The 10,450-nt window shown below is 36.2% G+C and overlaps 1 protein-coding gene across 3 annotated transcripts; it reads left to right on the plus strand.

Moving 5' to 3' along the window:
- The first annotated feature begins 233 nt into the window (after positions 1-233).
- LOC105116426 (homeobox-leucine zipper protein ATHB-14-like) lies at positions 234-7,749 on the plus strand. 3 transcript variants are annotated; one of them, XM_011013782.1, is made up of 19 exons: positions 234-978; positions 1,085-1,270; positions 2,806-2,965; positions 3,346-3,461; positions 3,554-3,644; positions 3,746-3,841; positions 3,930-4,043; positions 4,146-4,229; positions 4,314-4,469; positions 4,563-4,637; positions 4,721-4,827; positions 5,061-5,247; positions 5,408-5,596; positions 5,695-5,775; positions 5,891-6,025; positions 6,120-6,445; positions 6,921-7,032; positions 7,130-7,279; positions 7,410-7,749. In XM_011013782.1, the coding sequence occupies exons 2-19, from the start codon at positions 1,098-1,100 to the stop codon at positions 7,554-7,556; spliced, it is 2,499 nt and encodes an 832-aa protein (XP_011012084.1). In that variant the 5' UTR covers positions 234-978; positions 1,085-1,097; the 3' UTR covers positions 7,557-7,749. The 3 variants fall into 3 exon arrangements, with proteins under 3 accessions (XP_011012084.1, XP_011012085.1, XP_011012083.1); XM_011013783.1 differs by having other exon boundaries at positions 234-715; XM_011013781.1 differs by having other exon boundaries at positions 234-1,270.
- The last annotated feature ends 2,701 nt before the right edge of the window (positions 7,750-10,450 follow it).

Genomic DNA, 10,450 nt, shown 5'->3' on the forward strand with positions numbered 1-10,450 from the left:
GAGGAAAGCATCCAGCTAACAGCCTGCACGGTATTGAGTATGGAGTTGTGGTGGGTAACTCCTTTTTTTTTTAAAAAACAAATGCCATGGTTTAGCTTTAAAGAGAGAAGAGAAAACCAATGGAAAAATAGCCGAAGCCCATTTTACTTTTAGAAATAGAAATCAAAAAGAAAAAACGACCTCTGCAGACAGTATGTGTGTGTCAGATAAAAGATATCACGCCCTCCCCTAATCCGATCTGCCTGCCTCTCATTTATTCTCTACCACCTACATTTTCCTTCCCTTTCCTTGCTAACTTAAACTAAACTATAATATAATATAATATACTATGATAGTACTCCGTATCCGTAGGGTAGTAGTAGTGTAATCAGTAATATATCCAGCTTGTCCTGCCACTGTCTCTTTTACCTTTTGCCTGTTTCTTGTGCTTGTCTATCTATGTGCTTTCTCCATCATATAAACGCACAGAATTTTACCCTCTCCCCAATTCAATTCAGTCCCAAGCTCTTCCCTTTCTGTGGGTTTTCTTGTTTTGATTTTTGTTTATTATTAAGGGCAAGAACCAGAGTACAGGATCTCGAGATTGGCGTCCAAGTTAAAAGACCACAGCAGCACCCGTCCCCCTTCCCCTTCTCTTGAGTGAAACAACAACAACTACTGCTTGCCTCTACTATGGTTTCTTGAGTGAGAAAGAGGGACATACCGCGACTTATGAGTGAGAAATCAAACAGAACACCCACGATACTTTCTTGAGTATCTGATGAAGGTGAGAGGAGGCTCTCTTGGAGGAGAGAGCCTGCCTGTGGAAACCAACACTAGCACTACTACTGCTACTCCCATCACTAGCATAGAAGAAGATACTCGAGAACCAAAACAAAAGACTCCTTTTTTCATCTAAGAAAGAAGCATATCCCATCAACTTACTGTGCTAATCTTAAAACCTCAAAAAACACAATCTGGGTCATCTTTGAACTTTTGGTTAAGCACTTGAAAACAGTATCTGGGTGGTCTTTGTTGTTTTCTTTTAGTTTTAGTTCTATCGTTAGGTGATTTCATTGCTTTACATGGCGCTTTCTATGCACAGTAAGGACAAGCAGATGGATTCAAGTAAGTATGTGAGGTATACACCTGAGCAAGTTGAGGCTTTGGAGAGGGTGTATACAGAATGTCCAAAGCCTAGTTCCTTGAGAAGACAACAACTCATTAGAGAGTGTCCTATTCTCTGCAACATTGAGCCTAAACAGATCAAAGTCTGGTTTCAAAATCGCAGGTACATTAATAAATTACGAAACAAAGCTACGTAAACTAAAATCAGAGTCTACATGTTTGTTTGGATCAAATGGAGATCTGTGGTCTGTTTCGTTTGGATCAAAATTGAGTGTGCATTTTTTTCTGCTGTTTTTTTATTTACTTTCATGTTACTGTGTGTTCTGTGTTTTAGATTTTAGTCACAAAATGATGAATGGGATATTGGTTTCGTACTCCTTTTCTTGGCTTTTTAAATTGGATATTTTTTGTTTTGTTCGATTTTTGTTTACTAGTCATCTAAGGTTGTCTTTTGTGGTGAAATTTAATGGTGGTTTCCATGGATTTTTAGGAGAGAATTGGAAGGGGAAATGGGTTTTTGATTCAATTGCTCTTGGTTTCGTGTGCTAGCTTTCCGTTCATTGTTTAAAAATAACTAAGGTGGTTGTGGGGGCGTTTTCTAGAAACTGTGGGCTTGGTTTGGATTTGTTCTTCCCTTGTCTTCTAACCTTTGAAGCAGGAAAGTAAGGTCTTGAGAAGGAAAGATCAGTTTTTCTTTTGTCATTGTCATCCTCTTTCTTCTTCTTTGGTTGAGCATAATTGTTGGTTTATATATCTTCTTTTTATCTGCTTGGAGTGATCAAGTTTTAAAGGTCATGCCTTTCTTCTAAATTGATTACAAATTGTTACTTTTGTTTGTTTTTCCTTTTTGGTTAATAGCTTCTTGATTTTTATCTTGGCTTTTGAGGAGATTCATGATTACAAGTAACATTCCATGAGTAATGTAGCTGTTATTTGTTTATTGATCCGTCTTTGGAAAGGTTTTTCATGTTTGCTCTGTGTAATTTCAATATCCTTCAAATTGAATGGATTGTCAGCTATTTACCAGGCTTTCAATGTGGTTTTCAAATTGAATGGATGATGATTATATACAAACAAATATGTTTTGGGCTACATCTTTTGTTTCTTCTCTGGGTTTTCATTGCACTTTATCGTTTGTCTCCTTTTCCTTGGAGAGATTAAGAAACAGATATTTGATTAAAGAGGAGCAATTTTTTCCTTTTTTTTCCTTCCTCTGTGGAATAGTGGTTAAGATATCTTTTTTTCAGCTGCATAATAAGCCAGGGGGTTTGGCTTAAAAACAAGGGACAATGGGACAAACTTGAAGTCTGTTCTAGTTTTGCTATTATGCAAGTAAAATGTGTGTTTTAAAGCAGCAGCTTCGTGATGAAGATATGGTGTCCTTTTTCTAGGATTGTCATGACAATGTAATCGTGAAAGCTCAGGGACTTTCTGAAGATTATTATGTTGAAAAGCTTGGATGCTCGCTATTGTGTTTTGAATGTTTGACATGAAGTTTGAAAACTTGGCCTTATAAACCGTCCTATGCCTGTTCTATTTTGACATGACCATTATTGTGAGATTGGTCTCATTTTTGTTATGTTAATGTGTTTGTGAAATGGATTTTTTCTTCAAGTTTCGGCATTCTTTTGGTGACCCCTTTGAAGAAGTTTGCTGTGTAAGTTAATGTTTTGGGTTTTTCATTGTTCTATTTTGTAGATGTCGTGAAAAACAGAGAAAGGAAGCTTCTCGTCTCCAGACAGTGAATAGAAAGCTGACTGCCATGAACAAGCTGTTGATGGAAGAGAATGACCGTTTGCAGAAGCAAGTCTCCCATTTGGTTTATGAAAATGGGTTCATGCGCCAACAAATTCAGACCGTAAGATACTCTGCAATTTTTCTGTTAGTTCTTTACTTCAGGACTTAGGTCTTGTAGGTTTACATTGGTAAATCTCTCTTCCTTAGGAAATCTCCATGTCACTGTGTCTTAAATCTTATTTTATTCATCAGCAAATCACTGATATCTCTCTAACTTGATGATAGTTTTCTTCCAATATGTGCTTCATAATTTAATCAAACATTTGAAACTGTTAATAGTGGCAATTAAGTTGTCTACTTTAGTAGTTTTCTTCTTTTCATTGATCACGGGTTAGGTTTTGTCCATTTTGTATGTATTCACTGGCATTGCTTTTGTGAAAAAATGTGATTTTTCTCCATGTACATGCTCAATAAGCCTTTATTTTGGTGGATTCTACACAGGCTTCAGCAACGACCACAGACAATAGCTGTGAGTCTGTGGTCATGAGCGGTCAGCACCAACAACAACAAAACCCAACACCTCAGCAACCCCAAAGGGATGCTAACAACCCAGCTGGGTAAGTCATTACATTTGCTTTGAATCAATGTCATCTAGAGAAGCTGTGTATCTCACAGGCTTAACCGTGTTTTGAACTTTTACTTTTGTTAGTCTTCTCACAATAGCTGAGGAGACCCTGGCAGAGTTCCTTTCCAAAGCTACTGGAACTGCTGTCGACTGGGTCCAGATGATTGGGATGAAGGTAACGCCCATTGAAATTTTTGTTTTTCTTATGTTCTGTGTGTTATTGTTTTTCTTCTTTACTTGTTCTGTGGTAAAATCTGACTTCCTATGACAATGTAGCCTGGTCCAGATTCTATTGGAATCGTTGCTGTTTCCCGCAACTGCAGTGGGGTAGCAGCGCGAGCCTGTGGCCTTGTGAGCCTGGAGCCCATTAAGGTGCATATCTATCTAAACAGTTTAAATTATTCAGGTTTTTTATGTCCTTTTCTCATTTATAGCATGTGATGAATTTGTGTCTGTTCAGGTTGCTGAAATCCTCAAAGATCGTCCATCTTGGTTTCGTGCCTGCCGATGCCTTGACATAATGAGTGTTATTCCTACAGGAAGTGGAGGGACAATTGAGCTAATATACATGCAGGTTTGTACATGTACATTATGAAATATACATTTTTTCTGGCTGGCCTTTGAAATATCTGTTTTTGCTATGTTGCTGTATTAATCTATTTATTATTTTCATCAGACTTATGCACCAACAACACTGGCCGCAGCACGGGACTTTTGGACACTAAGATACACTACAACCTTGGAAGATGGGAGTCTTGTGGTGAGTCATTAGTGTTTTTCTTTCTCTTTATTTCCTCTCCTAATAAAAGGTATTTGCATTCACTTGTCTCAAAATTTTGTGCAGATTTGTGAGAGATCATTGACTTCTTCCACTGGTGGCCCAACAGGACCTCCTCCTTCAAGCTTTGTGAGAGCTGATATGCTTCCTAGTGGCTATCTAATTCGACCATGTGAGGGTGGTGGCTCCATCATTCACATTGTTGATCATGTTGACTTGGATGTAAGAATAAGATCTAATTCAACTATTCAAGTTTTCCCCTAATTGATGTTTAATTTAATGACTTTATGCATCAATTAAAATCTGTTATCTTAGGTCTGGAGTGTTCCTGAAGTTCTGAGGCCACTTTATGAGTCATCCAAAATTCTTGCTCAGAAAATGACCATGGCGGTAATAACATCATCGTGACCGTGACCTTTTTTCTGATTCAATCAAAACATGTTTCATGATTGTTTTGTAATTTGATTGTTCAGGCCTTGCGGTACATAAGACAAATTGCACAAGAGACTAGTGGGGAAATTCAGTATGGAGGCGGTCGTCAGCCTGCTGTTTTAAGGACGTTTAGTCAGAGGCTCTGCAGGTAATGATATCCCAGTGTAACATTTGATTACTGGGGAAACACCAATCTGGAATTTCCAACCATCTAAATCAGAGAATGATCCCACTATGTCAGCAGATTTAAGCCAAGGATTAAAATTTCTGTCATAGCTGATGGTTTGCTTGGTCTTGATTTGTTTAGAGCATAAGAACCTGCAATAATTTGCAATCTTTGTGCTTGCATGAGTGTTGCTACTTAACTTGTTTGGGTTTCAGGGGTTTCAATGATGCTGTAAATGGATTCACAGATAGCGGGTGGTCACTCCTGGATGGTGATGGCGGGGATGATGTGACCATCGTCATAAATTCATCGCCAACTAAATTTTTAGGATCTCAATACAACGCATCTATGTCACCTACATTCGGAGGAGTCCTGTGTGCGAAGGCATCAATGTTGCTGCAGGTAATCTCTACTCATAATTCTGGGGTGTTTTTGTTTCTGATCTGTGCCAATACTGTACGAGAAACTCTACTGCCCCTTGCACTTATCTTTTTTGCTTATCAATAATAAAATGTCACTTGTTACCTTACTGTAATAATAATAACTGTGCACTTCTTTGTAGAATGTTCCTCCTGCATTGCTTGTTCGTTTTCTGAGAGAACATCGTTCGGAGTGGGCTGACTATGGGGTTGATGTGTACTCTGCTGCATGTCTTAAAGCAAGTCCTTATGCAGTTCCATGTGCAAGACCTGGTGGCTTCCCTAGTAGCCAGGTCATTTTACCTCTTGCACATACCGTGGAGCATGAGGAGGTAAACATTTTGAGTGTATATACTTCTTCAGTTTCTCTATTGGAATGTCTTGATATTTGATGTACCATGTGATAATTTTGCATTTCCTTCACTGGTAGTTCTTGGAGGTAGTTCGGCTGGAGGGCCATGCATTCTCCCCAGAAGATGTAGCCCTGGCACAGGATATGTACTTGTTGCAGGTTGGTTTACCTGTTGTTTTTCAGTGGAAACTGAAACTGAGTTTTTTATTTTATATTTTTACTGGGACTGGTTCTCTTGAATAATGGATAACATTTTTAAAATCTTACTTGGCAGTTATGCAGCGGAGTTGATGAAAATGCTCTTGGTGCTTGTGCTCAGCTCATCTTTGCTCCTATTGATGAATCCTTCGCCGATGATGCACCATTGTTGCCATCTGGATTTCGTGTCATACCATTAGATCCTAAAACAGTTGGGTGACCTCTACCTTTTAACTACCATAATCATGCCTCTCTAACACTTTTGCACCATTTCTCTTATTTGTTTTGGCTTTCTTGTATCTCAGGATGCACCTGCTGCTACTCGAACTTTAGATTTAGCCTCTACACTCGAAGTAGGACCTGGTGGTGCGCGTCCAGCTAGTGAAGCTGACACCAACAGTTACAACCTTAGGTCAGTACTGACAATCGCTTTCCAATTTACGTTTGAGAACCACTTCCGAGACAATGTGGCTGCTATGGCTCGCCAATATGTGCGTGGTGTTGTGGCGTCTGTTCAGAGGGTTGCAATGGCGATTTCGCCTTCCCGGCTCAGCTCTAATATGGGCCCAAAGTCCCTTCCTGTCTCTCCTGAGGCTTTAACTTTAGCTCGATGGATATACCGAAGCTACAGGTATCCTATTGTTATTCATTTAAACAGTCATTTTCTTCGGGTTCAAAATAGCAAAATTGAAAATCAAGAACTAAATTTGCTCAGTTTTTGTTCATCCTTTTCATCGAATGTACGGTAGAAGAGAATAACTTTTAGCCACTGGAATTTTCAAATTATGAATGATTGATGAAATATGATGTATTGCTTCTGAAGTTGATTTGTCCTTCAATGGATGATTGAGTTGCAGAAAACAAAATAATTTAACCAAGTGTTTTAATTAAAAAAAGGTTAAAGCATCTAGTGCCTGGAATGTGGTAGAACTTGGTGCAAGATAGCACAGGGTGATTGTAGCTGATGCATAGTCTGAAGTTAGTTTCTATTTGTTTCTTCCATCTGTTTTCCCTGAATATCCTGGTTCTTGTTACTGCTATGTTTTTGCTCTTTCAAAATATGCCGCTAGTTGTATATTTGTTGTGATCCTGTTACAATATTGAAGGATTCATACTGGAGGAGAACTGTTTCGGGTTGACTCCCAAGCTGGGGATGCTTTGCTGAAGCGACTGTGGCACCATTCAGATGCAATTATGTGCTGCTCCTTGAAAACAAACGTAACCACTCTTATTCTCAGTCCATTGTTCAACTAGAGGGAGCACTTTAGGTTTTGGCAAAGGAAAATTAACTTGATTGGATAAAAAATAATTGCAGGCTTCTCCAGTTTTCACTTTTGCAAACCAGGCTGGACTTGATATGCTTGAAACTACTCTTGTGGCCCTTCAAGATATCATGCTTGACAAGATTCTTGATGAAGCAGGTCGGAAGATTCTCTGCTCTGAGTTCTCTAAAATAATGCAACAGGTGAAATTTCTCTATTCCTGGGAACTATGATAAATTTCTTGTTCTTAAAGCATATTAGCCCTTAAGGGATGCGTTGAGGTATCACCTGGAGACTGTTCTAAAGTGTCCTATGTGCTACTATAAATTTCAGGGATATGCTTATCTGCCGGCCGGAATATGTGTATCCAGTATGGGGAGGCCGGTCTCCTACGAGCAGGCCATTGCATGGAAAGTTCTTAATGATGATAATTCCAACCACTGTCTGGCTTTCATGTTCATTAACTGGTCCTTTGTGTAGTGGCTGGGAAAGATTTTTAGAGAGAGCTTCGCTATCTATTGATTAGTTACTATCTAAGTTTGTAATTTTCTTCTTGCTAGTACCCGTATGACTGATGTATGGATGCAAGTCATGGCAGAATATCATCAATACTTTTGTCCGAAGTGTATGCTGACATGTTTTATGGATGTTCATGTTTCTGCTGTTTATCCAAGTCTATATATGAAGCTGTCATTGTAAATCTGGTGAAATTTCAACAAGGAGGGATGATATGGTGGGGTGTTAGGGTGGCAGTAAAGGGACCTCCTGCTGGTAGGGTTGTTGGCTTGGTTTTGTTCGAAGACCTTGACTAATTCGTTGTTGGTAGTTTGTTGAATTTCCTTGGGTCGATCCACGTAAGGAATAATGATGGTAATATTCTAAGGAGGGCTTGATACATGTTTTTATTTCTTTGTAAATGAGCTGTTGCTGGTCGTATTCCTTTTCTCTGCGTTGTTTTTATTTCTTTGTAAATGAGCTGTTTGGTAAACTTTTTGAAGCGCGACATGTTTGATCAGGATTAGAAATGTTGCTGGTCGTATTCCTTTTCTCTGCGTTGCGCAAATACAAGGGTTGAAAATCTCGGAATCCCGTGGCTAATGCTGATTTTTAATCACACAATACAAGGTTGACAAATTGATTTTTTATCACTGTACAGGTTGACAAATAGATATGGGGCAAAAAAAGATTCGAAGATAAAGTAATAATAAGCTAAGAAGATTATGTTAAAAAAAGAAAGAAGCAAGAAAATGAAAAATGATCCCCAACTGAAATAAATAATTATTATTTAATTTATCAATAGTATATAAATACTACAATTAAAACAAGTAATTAGATTTATAGTCTATTAAATAAAATATTCAATAATAATTAAATCAAAATCAACAAATAAAATCTAATTAATAAATCTCAACTAACTAAAAATTCAAGTAAATTAAACTCAATCTCTTAATGGTTTTGACTATCTTTCATTGTCTATGATTATATAAGTGCATAAGCAATTCCTCGAGTCCAATGTTTCCATTAACTTTCTAGAGGTTGGAAAAACAAACTTGACCATATTGAGTGTAATTCAAGATGACTTTAATAACATTCCTAAAAATCATTAAGTTGTGATGTCTCTATATTAATTAAAATATAGTATGAATGTGATCGTTTAGCTCATATATTGAGATTCATTGAAGTTCATTGTCTCTTATAAAAACAACTTGTACATTCAAAGTAGCAATAATATGTTCCTTTTATGTCAAAGGTAAAGATAATGGGATAAAGGTTTCAAAAGAGTCATCATGAATATATTATTATGTTTTATTATAACGAGGTACTTTATATTAAAAGCAAAACTAATTTTAAAGTTTAGTGACAGTTTAATGATATAATTATTTGATTTAATAATTTGTAACATTTTGAATGGTTTAATACTCCTCATTTACAATTTATGACTGGTTTTCAAAGGATATCATTAAGGTCTAATCTGTATTATGAAATAATTTTTAACATTAAGTGCATCATAATATTTATATAAATCAGCTCGAAATTTATATTGTTCATTACTTGCTTAAATATGTTTTATGATCTTAACATGCACATTATGAACTTTACATGCAAAAGACTCAATTGAATTAGACATTTAAGAATAAAGAGACATAAAAAGAAGATTTACGAGCTTTCTAGGTTAGTAACTATGAAAATTATTTGACTGAAAATGTGGAGTGGAATAAATACTATTTTAAACCTTAGTAAATATAGTTTGGACATAACCTAATAAATTTGAATTATCTTCATCTTCCTCATCACGTGTCAGGGGTAAGAAATCAAAGAACTCACATGTTGTTATAAACCTATGATGTATTGGATGTCAAGAATGAGGTGGTTAAGAGCATGTTGCTTTAAACCTTTGACATGTCGAACTTCAAGCATGGTGGGTATGAAATCATGTAGTTTAAGAGGAATAATATCATAAAACACTTCTAAGACTATATTTATCTCTTCGAGAAATTTCACTGAAGATTTTATTAAAACTTCTTCCTCTACCACTAACACAGACTTATTATATTCTTTATTAACCTCATTTTCAGACTCATTTAGACTTATAGTATTAAGTCCCTCTTCTTGCACTTCTCCTTCATCCAGTTCACTAAAATTCTTAGGATTGAGTTTATAAACTTATATATAATAGTCTTCCTTTTGACTTATATCTTTATGTTCTTCGATGACTAAGGGCTTAGAAGTATATTTAACAAAGATACGACTAAAACCTTGACATTAGCATACTGAACCTTTGAACTCATCCTAAACATTTTATTAATAACTCGTTTCCTCTTATCTTTATAAATTTGGGCAATACTAGAATTAAACCTATAAGGAAGAGCACTTAATAAAGAATTATTATTCCTAAATTGAGACCTAAAAGGGATCCTAAGAGGGTCTTAGTGATTTGTCCATAGGGTTTTTATAAGCAACTTACAATCTTGTATTATAGTATAGGCTTGGTCAAGAAAAAAAAAGCACCTATAAATCTGATCTCTTTTCTAAAATCATCATTCAAACCTTTATAAAGTCTATATAAAATCATGGCTTTATTTTCACTTATAGCATATTTCATCATGTACTTATTAAATTGTATTATATATTTATAGAGTTACTTATTCTCTTGCCTTAAATTGTTCTATTGATCTAAGAGTTTATTCCTAAAAGACTAGGGTAAGTACTTATACTGTAATTTTTATTTCATTTTGGTACAATCAGTTATAAGAGATTTATTTTTCATCTCTAAACAATCCTAAACATCACTCCAATAAAGTTTGGCTTTATCAATACGTATCATTTTAACAAATCTAACACTTCTATTATTAGACAAGTTATGTCACTCAAAG

Source organism: Populus euphratica, unplaced genomic scaffold (genome assembly GCF_000495115.2).
Source record: "Populus euphratica unplaced genomic scaffold, PopEup_1.0 scaffold942.1, whole genome shotgun sequence".
NCBI classification, from domain to species: Eukaryota; Viridiplantae; Streptophyta; class Magnoliopsida; order Malpighiales; family Salicaceae; genus Populus; species Populus euphratica.

Bases quoted from the DNA above. Each gene is read 5' to 3' on its own strand.
- LOC105116426 (XM_011013781.1), top strand. From the start codon at position 1,065: ATGGCGCTTTCTATGCACAGTAAGGACAAGCAGATGGATTCAAGTAAG. The intron at 5,248-5,407 runs GTAATCTCTACT...ACTTCTTTGTAG, and splicing joins AGGCATCAATGTTGCTGCAG to AATGTTCCTCCTGCATTGCT. The intron at 7,280-7,409 runs GTGAAATTTCTC...TATAAATTTCAG, and splicing joins TCTCTAAAATAATGCAACAG to GGATATGCTTATCTGCCGGC.